This window comes from Megalobrama amblycephala, linkage group LG11 (assembly GCF_018812025.1).
Source record: "Megalobrama amblycephala isolate DHTTF-2021 linkage group LG11, ASM1881202v1, whole genome shotgun sequence".
Classification (NCBI taxonomy): Eukaryota; Metazoa; Chordata; class Actinopteri; order Cypriniformes; family Xenocyprididae; genus Megalobrama; species Megalobrama amblycephala.
This window is the reverse complement of record NC_063054.1, coordinates 10,835,861-10,858,991: the sequence shown is the minus strand read 5'-3', so window position 1 is coordinate 10,858,991 and position 23,131 is coordinate 10,835,861. Positions and strand designations below refer to the sequence as shown.

Sequence of the window (23,131 nt, the reverse complement as noted above, 5' to 3'; positions counted from 1 at the left end):
GCGACAGTTCTGCTACGGAGCGAGCCGGGCCAGGAAATGATGTGGAGAAGGCGTCTGAGGAAAGCCCTTTCGCGCACCCCCAGCACGGGAAGGAAGGGAATACCTGTGAAGTACTTGGATGAGCTCAGCTGGGTGAGTGTTTCTTTCCAGTCAGAGTACCAGGGAACGCTCGCTTTGACCGTGCGGTCTGAGAGGAGAAGAAAGTCTGGTTAAAACTCACCGACAGGAACCACAAAAGTGTTACGCATCCAAAACCAAAACACAACCCATCCCAAACCCTGCAGATGCACCTGCGATGTGCACAGATTAGGGCTGCTCGATTTTGGCAAAAAACATAATCACGATTATTTTGGTCAATATTGATTATATTGGTCAATACTGCTGTATACATTAAATATAGACTAAACCTTACTAAAAACTACAAAAGTTATTCAATCAAGAGCAATGAGTGATTTTATCTTTGTCTTTTGTTGTTTGATTAACATTAATGACTGCTGCAGATTTATTAGGCTGCTGTCACTTTAAGAGCTGCACGGATCTAATATTCTGTTGCGCATGCGCTTTCTTTCTCAACCGTTTACATTCACTTAAGAAATCACCGACTGTTTACACGAGGATACTCTCCAAAATGGCATTTCAACATGTTTATGTGTAGGCTATTTGAGCGTTTAGGAGCGTATCTGTAGCCCACATTTACTTTGCTTATGCACATTCTGCCCACTGATCTATATAAATGAATAATATAATATTAACGATAATCATTTATATAGATCAGTGGTTCCTCCCCGACTCGGAGCGCGCACAGAAAGCCGCCTAGGGAACAGTATCTCTTTCGTGGCTTAATGTGCTTTTAATAACACTGTTTACTATCAAACACTTCCCACAGTTTAGCAACAGTAGTCTGCATTTTACAACACTCGGCTGATTTGGATGTTAAAGGATTAGTTCGCTTTCAAATAAAATTCCTGATAATTTACTCACCCCCATGTCATCCAAGATGTCCATGTCCTTCTTTCTTCAGTCGAAAAGAAATTAAGGTTTTTGATGAAAATATTCCAGGATTATTCTCCTTATAGTGGACTTCAATGGACTCCAAATGGTTGAAGGTCAAAATGTTAATGAGCTTTAAACGATACCAGACGAAGAATAAGGGTCTTATATAGCGAATTACCTAGCGAATCGGTCATTTAAAAAAAAAAAATTAAAAATACAAATACAAATACAAATGTATATGCTTTATAAACACAAATGATCGCCTTGCAAGTGCTTCACCATTCTGCCTACCGTATTCTTCAAATGCTGTATGTCCTACGCCTTCCCTATTCAACTTACAGAACGAACGCGGCACCAGCTCCGTTTTTTCCGTAAATGACCGATCGTTTTGCTAGATAAGACCCTTATTCCTCGTCTGGTATCATTTAAAGCTCTTTGAAGCTGCACTGAAACTGTAATTTTGACCTTCAACTGTTTGGAGTCCATTGAAGTCCACTATAAGGAGAATAATCCTGGAATGTTTTCATCAAAAACCTTAATTTCTTTTCGACTGAAGAAAGAAGGACATGGACATCTTGGAGGACATGGAGGTGAGTAAATGATCAGGAATTTTTTTTTATTTGAAAGTGAACTAATCCTTTAAGTTTGGCTTAGGAAGGAACGAAAGCGTACCGCTGTGAAGGAAAGAAAGGGGCGCTGGGCGGAATATGGCAGCGGGACAATAATCGTTTTACGTTGATCTTGTTTTCATAATCTTTGGAAGCCAAAATTGAAAGAAAAATCAATTAATCGCACAGCCCTAGCAAAGATAATATGTCAATTGCTCTGTGTCTTTGTATAAATGGTTTGTTAGTTGAAACGATTTCTACTATCTTACCAGAAGCTAAAATACATCATGAGAACAATTTCATAAGAGTGATGTAATTTTTTTTAAAGTCATTTTTGCTGAACTATCCCAGTAACTTAAACTTCTACAAAGTGCTAAATCTAGCACTGTAGATGCAGTAAGCGAATGAGCATAGTTCTAAAATCCAATTTTCCTGATTAGCTTAGACATGTGCACATTTCAGCGTCTCCTGCTGAGAGGAAAGGCAGTTGAATACATGTTAAAAGTCTTTGAAAAATCAAAATATCTTTGAAGTATATGTTCAAAGATTACATAGAATGAATAAACCATATCATAATTTGCCTTTAAGACACACATAAAACAACTACTGGTACCAGCAGAAGCAGGAGTAGCAGAAAATGTAGCTGGATGTTTCTGTCCATCAGTCAGGGTGAGTAGAGCGCATACACATCAATCCAATGCTTCAAAGTCAATATGAAACACTATTCACATCCCATTTTGCTTACATAATATGACATTTCTGAGTGAAACAGAATGCTGTCTGAAAAATGTAGAGGGGGACTTGATTTATTGCATTGTGAAAAGCAACCAGAACCCCGAAAGAGAGTTTGCAGATTATGAATGGAATGATCATTATAATCCAGGAATCGGGCTTTATTTAATTCTGGAAACTGAAACGCTGGCCCGCCTGGCCTAGAGGAAGGAAAGTCGTTTCAGAGCTGGAGGAAGTTATTTTTATTAACATTTGGAATAATATGCACTGATAAGTTATGTGCAATATAGTGTTACTGTTAACTAAAACTATTAAAATTGTTTTCCGTTAATTGAAATAAAGCTGACAAAATATAATACTTTTTTTTTTTTTTTTATTAAATGAAAATTTGAACTGTTGTCTCGGCTGAACTAAGATTAAAGGATTAGTTTACTTCAGAATTCATTTCCTGATAATTTACTCACCCCCATGTCATCCAAGATGTTCATGTCTTTCTTTCTTCAGTTGAAAAGAAATTAAGGTTTTTGATGAAAATATTCCAGGATTTTTCTCCATTAATACCCCTTTTCCACCAAGGCAGTTTGAGTGCTGGTTCGGAGCCAGAGCCTAGTTTCAAATCAGTTCTTTGTCTTTCGACACAAAAAGCACCAGCTCCGAACCAGGAAAAGTGGTTCGTAAGTAGCACCAAAACATTGCTGGGCTAGAAGTAAGAACCGCTTGCGTCAGGGGCTGGGGGCGGGGTTACCATGACCAACAAAAAACTTAAGACCGCCATTTTTGAAATAGCAGCTAATCGAGCTAATAGCAGCTCGATCATAATCTCCGTCTGTATACAAATGGATATAGGTTCGCAAAGCCATGAGCATCAACAGTAGTAAAACATTCGCGAATTGTTAATGGAAGGCTTGTTCGAGGTGCATCGGAGCAGCGCGGACCGATTCGGCGGGTGACATCAGAGTGCCGCAGGTCCACGGGTGTGTTTGTAAAGCATACGACTCCTTGTGCTTTTGGATCGTTCGCGTGGTGCTTTAATGTCATGCGCCGATCGCTCTGGGGGAAGCCGATGCATCTCGAACAAGCCTGATGTGTTTGTGTTTGGCGCTGCAGCGCTAGCTTTGCTATGAAATATGAGAAATAGTTGTGACGTAAATCCTGGCTCTGTGCTGGCTCTCTAGCCCGTGGAAAGGCAAACCGGTTCTTAGAAGGCTCGTCAGTTGAACCAACTCTGAACTGGCACTAGCACTAGCTCTGAACTAGCACCCGGTTCGTGCTGGTGGAAAGGGGGTAATAGTGGACTTCACTGGGGTTCAACGGGTTGAAGGTCCAAATGTCAGTTTCAGTGCAGCTTCAAAGAGCTCTACATGATCCCAGATGAGGAATAAGAGTCTTGTCTAGAGAAACGATTGGTCATTTTCTAAAAAAAAAATACAAAAAAAAAAAAAATATGTATATACTTTCAACCACAAATGCTCATCTTGCACTGCTCTGCGATGCTCCACGCATTACGTAATCACGTTGGAAAGGTCACGAGTGACGTAGACGGAAGTACCACAGTAGGGCAAAAATCTCCATCTCATTTTCTCCTCCAACTTCAAAATCTTCTGACATTGTTGTTTTACCTTTTTTTGTAAAGGCTGTTTGGTTTATTCTTTGCACATTTGCTTTGTAGACACTTGGTACTTTCGCCAACGTTACACGTGATCTTTCCAACATGATTACGTAATGCTGGGTGCATCTCAGAGCAGTGCAAGATGAGCATTTGTGGTTTAAAAAGTATACAATTTAAAAAAAAAAATTTTTTTTTTTAGAAAATGACGATCATGTAGAGCTCTTTGAAGCTGCGCTGAAACTGACATTTGGACCTTTTAACCTGCTAAACCCCAGTGAAGTCCACTATATGGAGAAAAATCCTGGAAACCTTCATTTCTTTTCGACTGAAAAAAGACAAACATGGGGTAAGTAAATTATCAGGAAATTTTAATTCTGAAGTGAACTAATGCTTTAAATTGAAGTACTAAATTACTAAAACTGCATTAAAAAAATCAAGTAAGAAATAACAAAAATGACATATGAAAAAATATGAATAAAAATTACAATAGTATATAGAGAATACTACAATAACACTGGATGCAATAAAGCCAGTAATATGTATTAAGTACATAGTCACTTTTAATTTCATGTTGACTTTAGAGCATAGCTTTATGGGACTTTACTTTCGTAGCCAAACCAACCAGCTGTGAAATTCAAACATGCAAATACACTAACACTGTATGTTTCATCTTGACTCTGGCCACGTACACACTGTTAAGTTTCAGGAGTAACAACCGGGAGTGAGTCCCCTAAAGTACTGTTGTGTGTGTGTGTGTGTGTGTGTGTGTGTGTGTGTGTGTGTGTGTGTACAGAACATGACTCACTCCCAAAACTGCAATGATTGACACCGTGGTAACCATAGCAACGCTCTGGTGTCTCAAGTGTTAGGTATCCGCTATTCTGAATATTACAGCGATAAAAGACTTCTTTTCAGCGATATTAACTAAAGCACAGTCAACGAAGGCATCGTGTTTTTCTTATGCTTGTAAAGGCTGCTTCGCAGAGAGCGCTCTTGCAGTGTTGCCATGTCCACTTATTATAAGTGTTTTTAGGCTTGGCTCATAAAGCGATCGAGTTAACAGAGTTATTAAAGTGCAATATTTTGGTCTTATTTTGGTTTATTGTGGGCTTGTTCACTGTTTTTCTAGCAAGATCTGGCAGCCTGAATGAGCCAAGGCTTGTACTGCTTTCTCTGTGATCTCTTGCACAGCACATAAAGAAGAGAGAAACACATCTGATGCACGTTAAAATAAATCATTAATGTTCATCAGTTCGGTTCAGTACACACTGCATAGAATTTCTGTAAACGCGGCTGTCATTTTTCGGGAGTTAATTTGGTTGTAGAATGCAGTTTTCACTCCTGTAAATTACTGAACTGTATGTACAGGACAGGATTAAGCACTAAAAGGTGAACTGACAACCGAATTTAGCTGCAGTGTGTATACGTGGCCTCTGTTGTCATAATAAGGTGCAGTCCGGTACACAGCCAGTAATGTGCATTCATCGACATTCATTCAGTTAAAAGGAGAATGCGGCTGGTGTAGTTTGGCGCGTTAGTGTCACGGGGGCAGGGGTTTGTCAGGGCTTTAGGCCCACACGAGTGATCGGTGTAGCTGAGGGACTATGTGGGGGACAGGACCTACTGGCAGCCTATGATTTGAGAGGGAACCATACACATCACAATCGTTCAAAGGGTTAACAGCACAGCATAGCACAGCACAAGTGTGTGTGAGACCTGGCATACACACACTGGAGGAAAGCGTGTGTATGAGGGTAAGAGCTCTTACCAAGAATTCATCCATGAGAAGTGTTGGGGGGGGGGGGGAGAAATGAAAAACAAGATCAGAAACGATAAATCATAAAGGTGTAATACAAACCAAACCCTTTAATTTCATGGACAATTACAACATCTGCTTCTCACTCTTTTCCTCAAGGGCTCTGCTGCCCTCATCAGGTGCTGATATGAGAGGCTACTATGAAACCAGCCTCATTCAAAAAAAAAAAAAAGTTGATATTATGAAACTGCTCATAATATACATATTCCTTTCCTCAAATGTTTACATACCGCTGCAGATTTTTTTATTTAGAGAAATCGAAAATGTTTCTGTGTAACACACTTTGAAAATGTATAAATATCTGTAAAAACAACAAATCAGTATAAATTTTCAAAATGTGTTAGGAAAAAAAACATGCTGAATAGACAAAGATAAAACAATTTAGAATTAATTTATTTTTTAAAGTCGTTTCACTGTAGAGTTCATGACTATTCAAAGAGTATAAAATTTGTATAAATACTAAGTCTACCATTACTTTGGAAATTATCATCAGGACCATTATTTTTTTCTGCATTTTTAATCATGTTTTCATGAGAGATGTGCGAGACTAGTCGATAAACGATACTGCTACTGCTAGTCAACATTGGAAATACTGCTTGTTTGACAGTTTACTGTCAAATTACTGTCATGTTAATGCTACATTTATGAAAAAAAATCTATATATATTTTGAAGATTGTACATGAAGCGAAAAACTATTTTACCTCAGACCTTGCATGCAATCATTTTCTCTGTTTTCTCTGTGTCTTTAAAGGGATAGTTCCTCCAAAGATGAAAAAGATCCCATGATTTACTCACCCTCAACCCTTCCTAGATGTATATGACTATCTTCTTTCAGACAAACACAATCAGATATATAAACAAATATCCTGGCTCTTCCAAGCTTTATAATGGAAGTGAATGGTGACATTTTTTTTAAGCCCAAAAAAAGTGCATCCATCCATCATAAAAGTAATCCACACGACTCCAAGGGGTTTAGTAAAGGCCTTCTGAAGCGAAGCGATGCATTTTTTGGAAGAAAAATATCCATATTTAAAACTTTTTAAACTAAAATCACTAGCTTCCAGCTGAAAGAAGAAAGTCATATACAACTAGGATGGCTTGAGGGTGAGTAAATTATGGGATAGTTATCTTTTTTTTTTTTAGTTATCTTTATTTTTGAGTGAACTATCCCTTTACGTACGCTATTTTAAATGGATCACTGAAAAGAGACTAGAGTTTCTTAGACTAGTTGGTTACAAAAATTCAGTTTAAACAATTTAATTAATTGCAGTGGCATGAAAAAGTATGTGAACCCCTTGCAGAATCTGTGAAAATGAGAATTATTTTTATAAAATAAGAGGGATAATAAAAAATGCATGTTATTTTTTGTTTAGTACTGTCCTGAGTAAGATATTTTACATAAAAGATGTTTGCATTTAGTTCACAAGACAAAACAATAGCTGAATTTATTAAAATAACCCCATTCAAAAGTATGTGAACCATTGATTCTCAATACTGTGTGTGGTTACCTGATGATCCATGACTGTTTTTATGTTTTGTGATGGTTGTTCATGAGTCCCTTGTCTTGATACAATCATGAATCATGAATCAAATTCATGACTCATGATTGTATCATTCTGAATGATACAAATAATGTATCATTTTAAACAAATTAGTTGTGGTGCACATCCCTAGTTTCCATAAAGAATGTGATATATATTATGATATATATCGTTATCAACCAAAACAAAGCATATTGTGATAAAAATTCTTGCTTATATTACCAAGATTCATTGGTAGCTACTGAATAATGTAACCAATAGCCACATATTTCATAAAAATATTTTGGAGATTCTGCAAGGGCTATGTAAACTTATGAGCAGAGCTGTAAATATGTTGCAATAGGAAACAATCTGCCAGTTCCTGTTTCTGTTCACTTTAGGCCATTACACTTTCCTCCTTTAAAAACGTAGCAGTAACATTATCACATCCTCTACGGACTTCCCCAGGACGATGCTGCGAGCAGAAAACTCTTCACAAGCACTTACCGCTTATGTTGAGGTCGTAGTCTCCGGCCGTGATGACGTTGGCAGGCGACCCTTCAGGAGGTTGGCAGACAGAAACCGCCTGGCTGAGGAGCCTTTGCAGCTCTGGGGTCTGTGGAGGCCGCGTGTTGATCCCCGTCACGCTGATCCGGAGACCCTTCACCACAACCACCTGGTTGTTGGGATCACGCAGATGACCTACAGTTCAGTAACGGGGGCAAAAAAGAGAGAGACTTCACACATATATTATGTAAACACAAACTTTTATTTTGCATGCGATTAATTGCAATTAATCCTTTGACAGCAATATAATATAATATAGTAAAGATAAATGTACTTAGTGGTATTGATTAATGAAATTTTGATTACTAATATTGCTGATATTTCTGTTAAGGTACAGCTCTGAAAAGGTACTATTCTATTCTTTGTATATGCTTTTGAAATTATATTTAATAAGATCAGCACTATGCAAATTTAATTAATTATGTGCTGTGGAAAAACTTTGGAGAGAGTACTAATGATTTATTATTTCTTTATTTTACAGTGCATTAAGGCTGCCAACTTAAAAATGTATCAAGGTTTAGGAATGGCACAACACAGCTGGGTTTCCACTAAGCTTATGACATCTGACCAGCTCTAGACCTCACCATATCACTCTTCATACACCCTTCCCTGTTCAAGTATGTTGCCACCCCTTGATGTTCACACCCTCTTCTGAACACTTTCCCATAATGCGCCCTTGTTTTCTCACTCCAGACTTCACGTGATAAGCAAAACGTGAAGAATAAAGATGAGACTTTGCTCCTCTGCTGCTAAGGCATTCCTGAATAAATCCAATCACATCACAGAGGGACAAACACACACATACAGAGAGCCCTGTGTTTATTTGGGTCAACCTAACTGTGTTAATATAATTTCTACGAATCCATAGCACACTGCAGCAAATGAATGTGGGAATTTAACAACAAATGAATCAGAGCGGTGTTGACTGACTGTGGCCCCGTTTCCACCTGGTATTAAGATGTGTTTTGGTCGATCTGATCACTAGTGGACGACACTAAATCCAGGTGTAAACGGGGTTTTGAGCTCATCCACTTTCGACCGCTTCCAGAGGCAGTCAAAAACACATTAGACCGGATTTCTTTCGCAGTGTAAACACTCATGTGGTCGAAAGCCACTAAAGACTGCCTACTCTCCATCTTCTGACCTAACTCGTAAACATTATAGGAAGCGCGCTAGCCAGACAGGATTTAAGCTTTGTCACCTGAAGACCGAAGTTTGGTTTGAAGATGAAAAATGTACCAAGCACAATGTTCTCTCACCATTCCTGATTTCTAACACACACTCTACAGCGTTCGGCCAGTCTTGCGGCTGTCAGAGCAGAAACGAAAGCTGCTGGAGTCGTGTCTTTCCATCGCCTCCAGTTGCATTCATATGCAATTTGTGCAAACTTGTTTTGTTCAATAGATCAAAAGATCTGAAGCCCATACATTTACCCACGCATAGACCATCCCCTTGAAGAAATCAGGACAGAAGTGGTCGAAAGTGGACAAAAGGGATGGATTAAAACACCAGGTGTAAATGAGTCTCACTCATCTACTTTTGATCCGATTGACCATCTTAATACCAGGTGGAAACAGGGCCTATAAGGTACAAAAAAAATATGTGCCATATTTTTCAACAATATCATGTATCCTGAATGGCCGATATTCTCTGAATGCAATGTCATAGGGGTTTAAAAGCTGTTCAAAGAACTGAAACTGAAAACGGACAAGATAAGAAACAGTGCACAAAATCCCTTTCAATTGTTCCAGAGTAAAACATTATTTTTAAATGCTGGTAACCAGCTAATAATGTTATTTTGTGCCAATCATTTTTCATGAAATCAAATTTGTTGCTGTAAATTTTCAGAATTGCACCCCTTCCGGTCTGCGAATCCTTTCATAGCCCATCATGTGCCAATTGAGGACACTGGACAGATTTTGTAGCAACAGGGTGTTTCAGTTTATTTTGTCCTAATCAGGGTAACATTTGTAAAGAAGGCCAAAGAACACAAAAATATCTTTTCTGCACATTTTGTTTCTAATCCCTGGGCTAACAGGAATAGTTCTTGTGGTAAGAGCGACTGACAATTTTTAATGAATTTATCAAATATACACTACCTTAGGGCTGGGCGACGTATCGAATGCTTTTGTCACGCGCATTTCTTCAGTAAAGCCGGTTCCCTGATTACCACTAAATCGCCATCACCTGCTTTCAAATGGAGCGGCATTTAATAGACAGAGCCGTAGATCACTGACAAGCCATGCAATATCACGTTCAATATCGACGGCGATACATATCGATATTGAACGCGATATTGCGTGGCTTATCAGTGATCTACGGCTCTGTCTATTAAATGCCGCTCCATTTGAAAGCAGGTGATGGCGATTTAGCGGTAATCAGGGAACCGGCTTTACTGAAGAAATGCGCGTGACAAAAGCATTCGATACATCGCCCAGCCCTACACTACCTTTCAATTTTTTTAAAGAAAGAAATAAACTAATACTTTTATTCAGCAATGATGTATTAAACTGATCAAAAGTGACAGTAAAGACATGTATATTGTTACAACAATTCAAACAAATACTATATCGAACTTTCTATTCATTAATGTATCCTGGAAAGAAAATGTATCACCGTTTCCAGAAAATTATTAAGCAGCACAACTGTTTTCAACATTGATAATAAGAAGAAATGTTTCTTGTGCAGCAAATCAACATATTAGAATGATTTCTGAAAGATCATGTGACACTGAAGACTGGAGTAATGATGCTGGAAAATTCAACGGACACCACAGGAATAAAATGTTTTAAAATATATTCAAATAGAAAACAAATATTTTAAATTAAAATAATATTTCACAATAATACCAATTCCCTGTATGTATTGTGTTCAAATACATGCAGCCTTTGTCAGCATAAAAAACGTATTGATCCCAAACTCTTAAACGGTAGTGTAGATCAGTATTGCATTGCGATTTAAAGGTGCCCTAGATTCAAAAATTGAATTTACCTTGGCATAGTTGAATAACAAGAGTTCAGTACATGGAAAAGACATACATTGAGTTTTAAACTCCAATGCTTCCTCCTTCTTATGTAAATCTCATTTGTTTAAAAGACCTACGAAAACAGGCGAATCTCAACATAACACCGACTGTTACGTAACAGTCGGGATCATTAATATGTACGTCCCCAATATTTGCATATGCCAGCCCATGTTCAAGGCATTAGACAAGGGCAGCCAGTATTAACGTCTGGATCTGTGCACAGCTGAATCATCAGACTAGGTAAGCAAGCAAGAACAATAGCGACAAATGGCAGATGGAGCAATAATAACTGACATGATCCACGATTACATAATATTTTTAGTGATATTTTAAATTGTCTTTATAAATGTTTCGTTAGCATGTTGCTAATGTACTGTTAAATGTGGTTAAAGTTACCATCGTTTCTTACTGTATTCACGGAGACAAGAGAGCCGTCGCTATTTTCATTTTTAAACACTTGCAGTCTGTATAATGCACAAACACATCTTCATTCTTTATAAATCTCTCCAACAATGTGTAACGTTAACTTTAGCCCGTTAGCCATGGAGCACCATCAAACTTATTCAGAATCAAATGTAAACATCCAAATAAATACTATACTCACATGATCCGGCGCATGCATGAAGTATGCATGCCAAACATCTTGTAAAGATCCATTTTAAGGGTTATATTAGCTGTGTGAACTTTGTTTATGCACTGTATTATCGTCGAGAGCTCAGGGAGTGCGCAATTTAAAGGGGCTGCGCGCTGAATTGGTGCATAGTTAATGATGCCCCAAAATAGGCAGTTAAAAAAATTAATAAAAAAAATCTATGGGGTATTTTGAGCTGAAACTTCACAGACACATTCAGGGGAAACCTTAGACTTATATTACATCTTGTTAAAACTGGTTCTAGGGCACCTTTAATGGCAACATTGCTATCACAGGCTAGTATGCCACTGTAAACACCTGCAGTCTTCATAAACTGAGCCAGCTGACCTGACTGCCTGCCTCTTTAGGATTATCTCATATACTTTACTAGATTTAGGCAGGTGATTAACAGCACAGGCCCAACACAGACCTCTGCAGCCAGTCCAGTGGTAATCTTACCCTCACTAACAGAGGAATCTGATCTGAGCTGTGTCTGTCTGAGTCTCTGGTCACTAAACAGTCAGGTGAGCGGAAATCAGATCAGATTTCACAAACAGAGAGATCAAATTCAGATGAATCCGGGTTGCAACCCTTCCTGTCATTTGACTGAGGCTCAGGGCTGGATTGTGGTCTGGGTGGGAGAAGCCTCATGCTGTCAAGGGCCTCCTTACAAAGGAAACACTAAGGACCCCTAGCGCAGGGGATGCCAAACGTTTTTGGCAGCTGATGTAAAATATTTAGTAACCCCTGAGATTTTAGGTAATATTTCTGTAATTTAACAACACATTTGCATGTTCATGGTTAAGTGTTGCTGGTTAATAGGGCTGTCCCCGACTAAAGATATTTCTAGTCGACCATTAGTCATTCATTTAAGCCATTAGTCGACTAATTGCACATTTATATTAAATTTAATTATTTAAATACATACTGAGGAGAATAGTGAAATGAGTGTTTAATATAAATATAGGCGTAATACAGTCTATTCTGCGCTCAAGCGCACGCTTAAAGCTTCCCTCAAAGCACCGGCAAAAGTAATGATTATGAATGTAGCGGGAAAAATAGCAAGGAGACATTTTAATCATTCATTAATAAACTAGTGTTTTCTGAGTCAGTGTTGGCTTTAAAGATGAAGTTGACGATGTTGACTCGCCATCTCCGTAGTGAATGCACTATAGAGAGAAATGAAACTTTCATTCGGATTACATAATCAGACAGTATTTCTTTTCAATTTTAATTGGTTAATTTAAAATGAAGACATTTCAAGCTTTCTATAGATATATTTGTCTGTGAGGCAAGTATACCCTGAGTTTCAGTTCATTTTTGTGACATGCTCCAGTTCAGGGAAATCGAGACTGCAGAAAGCGCATCCTGTACGTTTTCTTTATTTTACAAAGGCACAATGTTTTCTTGTTACTGTGCAAGCTATTTTCGTTGCAGAGCTGCAGTGTTTATGTCTGAAAGTGGGCTCAGTATTGGCCAGCTCCTACGTCAGTATCACATGCATGCATTGTGCTGCTCATGTGACCAAAGCTGGCCAATGGGCTATTTGCACGGAGCATTCTTTAGAACTTCCGCAATAATATAAGCCAGCTTGAAAACTTCTGGTGAGATGTAATTTGCTGATGTGTTGAGCATCAGTAGTTTAATACTTAGTTTATAATCAGAATATAGTCACTTGAATAGTCAGGCATAGCATTAATTTAGTTATTCAAACATAAGCCAGCATAAAAAATAAATAAATAAAGAGGTACCTCAGTGTTCCTCTGCTAAATTCAATTCGACCATCGGTTTTCACACTTTTATGTGAAAAAAAGCTTCAAAAATTAATTAGTTTATTGTGCAATTTAGTTAGATTAATTGAATAAAATGTGTGTTTTTACAAGTGTGCTGAAATCATTGATCTTGCGCTGCACTGACTGACAGCTGCTGTGATTATAAAGGGAAAGTGCGGTGTTTGCTTCAGTGTCATTCATTCACATGAAAAGTTATTGTTTTTCACAAGATTTTGTGAGAATTTCATACTTCACATTGACAAAATGTGTTTTTAAACCTAGTTATTTTATAATGTTTAATATTTAGTCAAAAACGAAGTGAAAACTATTAGAGAAAATGGCGGATAAATGCGCAAATAAATACTACTTTGCCGCCACCTGCTGGTTAAAGTGGTAATTATTGTCTTTTTTATTTTAAATAAGTGTTTTCTATCAAATGTTGAATTTCTTACATTTTTAAACGTTCGGTTTTACAAATGGGGACAATCTCAGAAGGATGAACAAATAACGTTTGTGGTCATCACATTAAAAATAACATTTAAAGTGCTGGGGGAAAAAATGCATGTGTCTAATTACTGACACAGCATTTTTAAACGTCCCAAATAGCTTCGTCTTTTTTGCAATCAATAAAACTGGTTTATTGGCAAATTAGGTAAATGTGATAACTGCATTAAAATATGAACACAACATTAAAAAGTCAACCACTGATGGTTTTGTGTTGATGTACAGCGACTACAGAATGAACAGCTCATCGGAAATGCCTGAGCTGGCTTAATGACAACCAGGAAGTAACCGTGCATATAGCCTATACTGAGCCCCTGTTCGGACGTAAACACTGAAGCTCTGCAACGAAAATAGCGCAGCAGTATGACAGGGGACAGACAAATTTGTTGAATAAAGTCATTATTTTTGTTTTGTTTTTGCACACAAAAAGTATTCTCATCGCTTCATAACATTAAGGTTGAACCACTCCAGTCAACTGTTTTAACGATGTCTTTAGTACCTTTCTGGACCTCAAAAGGTGCAATGGCATTGCTGGTTATATGTGGATCAGAAACCCTTGGATTTCATCAAAAATATCTTAATTTGTGTTCCGATTTGTGTTTGAGACGACATGAGGGTGAGAAATTAATGACAGAAATTTCATTTTTGGGTGAACTAACTCTTTAAATTTGCAGACTTTGATTTGATAATCACACTAAGCCATTAGACATATCATCATTTCAGCCAAAACACGACCAGTGGAGTCGCAAGGCCTCAAGCCGGCGCAGAAAGCTCCAATACACACAGCATTTGCCAACAGGGCCCCAGGCCCCTCAGCATACAGTTTAAGATGGGGCCCAGAAAACTGTATTTAAAATAATATTATCAACCAAATCATGACCTTTAAACTTAAAGGGTTAGTTCACCCAAAAATGAAAATAATGTCATTTATTACTCACGCTCGTGCAGTTCCACACCCGTAAGGCCTTCATTCATCTTCGGAACACAAATTAAGATATTTTTGTTGAAATCTGATGACTCAGTGAGGCCTGCATAGCCAGCAATTACATTTCCTCTTTCAAGATCCATTAATGTACTAAAAACATATTTAAATCAGTTCATGTGAGTACAGTGGTTCAATATTAATAATATTATAAAGCGACGAGAATATTTTTGGTGTGCCAAAAAAACAAAATAACGACTTATATAGTGATGGCCGATTTCAAAACACTGCTTCAGGAAGCTTCGGAGCACAAATGAATCAGTGTGTCGAATCAGCGGTTCGGAGCGCCAAAGTCACGTGATTTCAGCAGTTTGCCGGTTTGACACGCGATCCGAATCATGATTCGATACACTGATTCATCTGTGCTCCGAAGCTTCCTGAAGCAGCGTTTTGAAATCAGCCATCACAAAATAAGTCGTTATTTTGGTTTATTTTGGAGCACCAAAAATATTCTCGTCACTTTATAATATTAATATTGAACCACTGTACTCACATGAACTGATTTAAATATGTTTTTAGAACATTAATGGATCTTGAGAGAGCAAATGTCATTGCTGGCAATGCAGGCCTCACTGAGCCATCGGATTTCAACAAAAATATCTTAATTTGAGTTCCGAAGATTAACGAAGGTCTTACAGGTGTGGAACGGCACGAGGGTGAGTAATAAATGACTTTATTTTCATTTTTGGGTGAACTAACCCTTTAAAGAAAGAGGTCTGCCACTATGATCAGCAGTGGCTAGGGAACTTCCAAAGAAATCTGCCCAGGGGCCTCACTGGACAAAGATCAGCCCTAAAAATCTACTGAGCTGCCAACCTAGACAGCATTTCTGGGATGTCTTTCAAAACCTAGTGACCCACCTATTTAGACAGCATTTTAGGGCGTGTGACTAAAAATCCACTAAGCTGTACATCTAAACAGTATTTTGGGCGTGTGTCTCAAAACCTACTGAGCTGCCTACCAAGGCATAGTTTGTCGCGTCTGAATGTTTTAATAGCACCTAGTCAGTTTTAGGCAGTGTATAGGCAGACAACACACTAGGTTGAGACACAGCCTGAGTTTGAGTGTATAACAACCGTCTTCTCGAATGATAGTCAGTTGTGATGTATGTCCCGCGGTAGTCTGATCAACTGGGTTCTTACCCTCGGACGTCAGGCGGCAGAAAGGCCGCAGCAGCTCGGGGAAACTCAGGTTGTTTTTGCGGGTCACTCTCTCCGCATCCTCGCTGCACAGGACGGCCACCATCGGCACGAACGAGTCCTGGATGAACTCCTGCACTGACTGCACGCACTGAGCCATGAGCGCGCGCCTCGTCTGTTCTTCACCGAGCTCACGGATCTGTTGTTGAGTTGAAAACAAATACCTCCTTTACTGACAGCCAACGGCAGACATGTTGAAATCTACTGCTGCCTGCTGATCGATTTTGCCCAAGAAGCTTAGCGGCGGTCAGGTGACTTTACTTCCGCAATGACATAAAAGCTCCACGTCTTCCATAATAAAAGTCCTGTTGTCTGTAAACAACCATTTACTTTCGATATTTATGATGGACTAAGATAAACTGACAGATACAGGGTGTTGAATCAACACAAAATTGGTGTCAAAAGTGAAACATTACACTGCGTAGTGTAATAATAAAAAAAAATAATAAACTGCGACTTTTACCTCACAATTCTGACTTTTTCTTGCAATTGGGAGTTTGTAGCTCACAATTCAGACTTTTTCCCCCTCAGAATTGCAAGTTATCAACTCGAAACAGAGAGAAATAAAGTCAGAATTACGATATATAAACAAGCAATTACGAGAAATAAAGTCAAAATTAAGAGATGTAAACTTCTGTGGTGGAAACTAGCTTCAGTAGTTGACATATAAACAAACCTGAACACATTTTATATAATGGGTGTTAATTTGACACAGTTTTAGACAGATAGGTAAGTAGGTAGATAGACACTACACACACATATAGATAGACACAGACATAATGAAAAGTTACAATGGCCCGGGACATTAAACTGCCTAAATTATTACATTGTTAGCTAACTGCATGATTACATGTACATTTCTGAAACCACAGTCACCTCCAATACCAGATTCTCTAAATTGTAATGTTGACATGCATTCTCTGTAAAGCTGCTTTGAAACGATATGTATCGTGAGAAGCGCTATACAAACAAATGTGAACTGAATTATGAAGGTGAGTCAGCAACATTACCATGTCAGCTTTGTCACTATGAAACGTGGCAGAGGACTTAAGTCACATTGGAAAAAAGTGCCTGTTAAATGGCATAATTAAAATAGCATGTCCAGTATAATCTATTAATGTACCAACAAGACCCACTTCTCCTATAATCAGTTTAAAGGAAGTTATGTATATAGACAATCAAGGTAAGGGAAGTTCCATATTTATCGTAAAGAAAAGAAAGTAAAGTGAAGAGAAAACACTCCCTCTTTATGACCACAAGGAAGTTGACAGTACTTAAGCTTTTGCAATCTGAAAGTGAAGCTATTAACAGAGACTAGACTGCCAGAAGCCAGATTAGACAGCTGAACATGAATACGGACATGTCTGCTTCAGACGAAGAGTGTCCTGTGTGCAGAGAGACAATAACTAATCCTTCTCAACCATCTCCATGCTGTAGAAAAGTGTAAGTGTGATTTTATATTTCAAATAGATATAGTGATTTTGGTGCCTTCATGTGGACACTTCACAAACAGACAAACTTGTAGATCAAACTTGCAAGTTTGTAAAACGTATTTAACATATATGCTGATATATAGGCCTATTTTGTAATTTTATTCAGAAATGTCTATTTGTATTGATGTATATTTGTGAAACTGATAAGTGATCTCAGATTGAATAAATCAAATTTTCTCCAAAATGTGCCTTTGTATTTAGAAACAGTGTAAATTTCCATTAATTGCTTTTTTTCACGTACTATACATTTATATTTTGTCCTCCTCCACATATAAATATCATTTCTCATAAACAACCTGAGTAGTCAAAAGCGAAAGTATTTCTATAGGGAAATTCCATCACATGATAAGTCAATTGAGGTTACCTCTCTCGACAGCCACTGTAATCCTCTTCTTCTTCTGATAGTTGATTATTTTACTCTCTCTCACACACTCTTTGTCTGTCTCTACTTCTAGAATTTGCCAGAGATGCATCAATCAATCATTACGATTCAGGACTCATTGTCCATACTGCAGAAGCAGCGATTATGCAAATAATCCATTTGTAGTAGTAAGTAAATGCCCTGCTAAAGTGTGTAATAAAAATCAGTCTTTCTGTAAGTGGAGTTCATTAAAGACTAAATGCTTATGTATATTTTTCTGTCAGCCTCCAAGTAGAAGGAGACATCTGCACCCAGTCCTGCCAGGGAATTTTGATACATTTAATTCAAGAAGACCTGTAGGCTCCAGCATACGGACGTAAGTCTCAGCCAAATGTCAACATTTAGTGCCTTTTCTGTCAAACTCGAAAGAATTTACCACTACTTTTAAATTAACAGTCTCATCAGCCAACTTCAAGATTCACAGGCACAACAGACAGGCACTGCTGCTCAAGTCAATCTGCCCAATCAGGCTGCCCCAGCACCTGCCCCACAAATCCAAGCCCCTCCCCTTTTCATGCCCTCTGCACGGCCCGTTCCAATGCCACGGACTCGAGTTCAGCCTGCAAATTTAATGACTGCCATGCAACCTGCAAACTTAAATGCTGCTCCGGCTGGTCCTATCCAAGTCGCCCAGACACCTGCCCCAGCTCCACTGCTGCCTAACTACACCCCACTGCTGCCAAACTCCACCCCACTGCTGCCAAACTCCACCCCGCTGCTGCCTAACTCCACCCCACTGCTGCCAAACTCCACCCCACTGCTGCCTAACTCCACCCCACTGATGCCAAACTCCACCCCGCTGCTGCCAAACTCCACCCCGCTGCTGCCTAACTCCACCCCACTGATGCCAAACTCCACCCCGCTGCTGCCTAACTCCACCCCACTGTTGCCAAACTCCACCCCAACACTACTAAACCCCGCCCCATGGCTGCTAAACCCTGCTCCGCCCCAGGAAGATTTGCAGGCTGTGCTTGATGAGTGGTAAGTTCCATCAAGAGGATAATAATTTGACTGACATATACTATGGTTTGATAACTCATATTTTGTTTCATTCACAGGCCGTGGCAAACAGAGATTACTGTAATGGAGATGAATCCACAACCTCAGAGGTGAGGACATCTGTTTATCTACTTCTGCTCACAAACACACCACACTGCCAAAAGCATGCAGAAAACCCCTTCCAATGAACACCTTTGTCTATTCTAATTCAGCAAATCCTAATCCTACAGCATACAATGACATTCTAGAGCAGAGGTTTTCTTTTAGATGCCACTGACTCCCAAATATAATCATCCTCATCAGTGTTGAGGGTAACGCATTACAAGTAACTTGAGTTAGGTAATCAGATTACTTTTTTCAAGTAACTAGTAAAGTAACGCATTACTTTTTCAATTTACAACAAAATATCTAAGTTACTTTTTCAAATAAGTAACGCAAGTTACTTTTCACATTTATTGACTGACAGCTCTCCTGACCCCATGTTGAAAGAAATAAAGGTCAGAGGTGTTGTGTGCGTAAACATGATGGTTATTGTAGATCTAGACTAAATGTGAACATGCGTTTACTCATCTCACTTGCACAAAAACATTTAGTATTCCTCAAAATAAATAAAAACTGTGAAATGCAATCTCAGAATTTTATGCAAACCTGTAATAATTAGATATATTAAATTACACAAATATACTTTATGTGTTTAATCTCACTTTATTAACCAATGTCTTTGCTGCTGACCATTATTGATCTAATTCAACCATACTAATAAACAAAAATGACTTTAGATTAGATTTAGAAGTAAGAGAGTTGAACTTCCTTTTCCTGTTCGTATTCTTCTTTCATCCAGAATGGCAGCACAGATTAAAGGTTTGAGTTGCGCCCTCTACTGTACAGGAGTGAATTTGCGTTTCCTTCAGCCTGAGGCTTATTCGTTCACTTTTGGTGTGACAGGGCCTTAACTTTTGCCAAAAAATAGAACTTTTTTGTTGTTCCTAAAAACAAACAAGCAAGCCTACAATTAGTTACCTTTTTAGGGAATAACACAATATTCTAATGCATTACTTTTAAAAGTAACTTTCCCCAACACTGATCCTCATGTGAAGAATTTATAAGCCAGCTTTATATTTTCATGTACAGAGATCCAGTTTATATTGTAAATAGTACATTTGAAAGTGAAACATGAAAGTGACATGTGAAGGCCAAGTACGGTAACCCATACTCAGAATTTGTCCTCTGCATTTAACGTGAACAGTGCACACACACACACACGATTGGGGGTTAGGTGTCTTGCTCAAGGGCACTTCAGTCATTTCCTGCCAGTATTGAGAATCAAACCCACAACCTTCAGGTTCTCAGTCTGACTCTCTAACCATTAAGCCATGACTGCCGCACACAAAGATTGGGTTTGTCAGAAGTGGGAAATGTTATATATGTGTGTAAAATATTATTTGGAAATTTAGTTTTTATTAAGTTATAGCCTATTATGTTTAGTTTTTTTTTTTTTTTTTTTTTTTTTTACTTTAGTTACATTAAAGGTGCAATATGTGAAAAAATGGAACCTTTATTTTTAGCAGCCTTGAAGCATTATCCTAAAAAATATTCTTTTACTTTTTTTTTCTCCCCAGTTTAACCATAAGGACATTTGCGTGCCCATACTGCCAGGATGATGGACTGGATGAACTTGATCTACGCGATCACTGCAATGACCATCATGCCAATGACTTCAGACGTGTGGTCAGTCAGGATTCATGAGTGATTCTAATATCCAATATCCATTTAAAAGATTAACTAGTTCCTTTCAGTTATATTTATCTCTGCATTTTAATTTGAGAAAGTATTTTACCATTTTAAAACTACACACTTCAGTTTTAAATGACTCGGCAGTGCTGACTGCAACACACTCAAGATTTCTGTGTGTCCTCTGGCGCCCCCTAGGTGTGTCCAGTGTGTGTGGCGGCACCCCCACGGTGATCCGCAGTACTACAGCCGCGACTTCATTGGCCACCTCAACCTGCGCCACTGCTACTACATGGACGACATAACTGTAAGTCATAAACACGTATACAAATCAAAGAATATATATTCACACACACTGTCAATGTTTAACTGTAATCCTTTATTTCTCTGATCCACAGAACCTGCACCAATCTGATGAGATGAACCTCCAGTGTGCAATTCTAGCATCATATAGGCAAAACATTTAAAGCTCATTTTCAGAAATATGACTACACAGTTCTCAGGGTTTTTTCTGCACAGCATCTAAAAAAAAGCTTGTAAACAAGATTATGGCATAATCGTGAACAACAGCTGAGACACCAGTGAAAGATAAGGTATACTGAAGATGTGATATTGAACAATTTTACCAATATGAACTAAAACATTTTAACATTTTTTGATTGATACATTTTGATTGAACTGCTATTAAAGGAACAGAAAATTGTTGATTATGATTTAAGTGGTGTTGTATTTTCATATGACACCATTTCATCATATAAATTGAAGTTGTACTATTTTCACATTTTCATTCTCTCTGATACTTCATCATGCCTGTAAAGAGTTATTTGCTGAAAACATTTTGCACAATTTAGCTGCTCTTGCACTTTCTTTTTAAGATATAAGATATCTTATACATTTTATGTGGGATTTAGGATGTATTATACCTGTGGGATAATGTTTGAATGAATCATTTGAATGACTTCAAGGTCTGCATCCCAATGTGAAAAAAAAATGTATAATTTGTGTAATAAAAGATTCTACTGAAACAACATTCTACTGTGAAAAGGAGCATTTTTTATCACTTGCAGACTTAAAGTCCCCCTGTAGTCAATCATTTTATCCCATGAATTCAACTTTGATCACCAAAATGGCATATTTAAACATTTTTCCTGTGATTTTTTTCTTCATATGCTTTAAAATAGCTTGAAAGTAACTCCTTGCTTCATTTAATATACGGGGTTCTATGAATATGTTAATTAGCCCCGCCTCCACCCACTCGCATGAGCTCAGAGATCCACTCGGCAACTTACTGAGGTAAACGCTAATTAATATGATTAGCCTTTTGCTTAAAGGTGCCCTAGAACGTTTTTTTACAAGATGTAACATAAGTCTAGGTGCCCCCTGAATGTGTCTGTGAAGTTTCAGGGATCATGTAAGTACAGAATTTATTTGGATGTTTACATTTGATTCTGAATGAGTTTGAGGCTATGCTCTGTGGCTAAAGCTAACATTACACACTGTTGGAGAGATTTATAAAGAATGAAGTTGTGTTTATGCATTAGACTGCAAGTGTTTAAAAATGAAAATAACGACAGTCTGGTCTCCGTGAATACAGTAAGAAACGATGGTAACTTTAACCACATTTAACAGTACATTAGCAACATGCTAACAAAACATTTAGAAAGACAATTTACAAATATCACTAAAAATATCAAGATATCATGGATCATGTCAGTTATTATTGCTCCATCTGCCATTTTTCGCTATTGTCTTCGCTTGCTTACCTAGTCTGATGATTCAGCTGTGCACAGATCCAGATGTTAATACTGCCTTGTGTAATGCCTTGAACATGAGCTGGCATATGCAAATATTGGGGGCGTACATATTAATGATCCCGACTGTTACGTAACAGTCGGTGTTATGTTGAGATTCGCCTGTTCTTCTGAGGTCTTTTAAACTAATGAGATTTATATAAGAAGGAGGAAACAATGGTGTTTGAGACTCACTGTATGTCATTTCCATGTACTGAACTCTTGTTATTCAACTATGCCGAGGTAAATTCAATTTTCCATTCTATGGCACCTTTAACTACATTATCAAACAACTAATAATGTGTTGCTAATGTTTTACATTCCGTTTGTCATCTCAGAGTCAGACAGCTGTCTTATAACGATCATTATCCGTAGAAACGCTTTAACAACTCAGAACGTCAGTGGAGAAAGTTCATCATAACATCGTTATATACATCATACACCCGTTATATTGCTAAATCTACACGATTTTTCATATCAACAGAAAAATACGCCGAGATAACCAACTCTCCTGCTTCAGAGCGGTCAGAGTTAATGATATGCTAAAGCCCGCCCATACATTGACATGATTGGTTACAAGGTTGTTTGTGACGTCAGAAACACCAGTGATTTTAAACCTCATTTTTAAAACTCTAGATCACTGCAGTTTGAAAGAGAAAATACTCAGCAATGGTGTTGACTCATGAATTTGCACATGGTTTGACTTAAAACAGGGGTGTCAAACATACGGGATGATTT

At 38.1% G+C, this 23,131-nt stretch overlaps 2 protein-coding genes across 7 annotated transcripts in view; one reads left to right on the top strand and one right to left on the bottom strand.

Moving 5' to 3' along the window:
- Positions 1–16,211, bottom strand: part of trappc8 (trafficking protein particle complex subunit 8) — a 79,154-nt gene extending 62,943 nt beyond the window's left edge. For 2 of the 6 annotated variants that reach the window (XM_048208626.1, XM_048208628.1), the window contains exons 1-3: positions 15,903–16,211; positions 7,787–7,981; positions 104–187 (exon numbers count right to left, since the gene is read on the bottom strand). In XM_048208626.1, the coding sequence (XP_048064583.1) occupies positions 104–187; positions 7,787–7,981; positions 15,903–16,059 (436 nt within the window). In that variant the 5' untranslated portion in view covers positions 16,060–16,211. Of the gene's footprint in view, positions 1–103; positions 188–5,710; positions 6,575–7,786; positions 7,982–15,902 lie in introns of those variants that run through there. The other 4 variants (XM_048208629.1, XM_048208632.1, XM_048208627.1 and 1 more) reach the window with 3 other exon arrangements.
- An 844-nt stretch (positions 16,212–17,055) lies between these two features.
- On the top strand, positions 17,056–21,070 carry LOC125278729 (DNA-directed RNA polymerase II subunit RPB1). Its single transcript, XM_048208075.1, is given in 9 exon segments — positions 17,056–17,402; positions 17,908–18,001; positions 18,098–18,189; positions 18,270–18,854; positions 18,932–18,982; positions 20,492–20,600; positions 20,802–20,825; positions 20,827–20,910; positions 21,002–21,070. Coding segments are annotated over 9 exon segments (1,203 nt in total). The 5' UTR covers positions 17,056–17,307.
- The last annotated feature ends 2,061 nt before the right edge of the window (positions 21,071–23,131 follow it).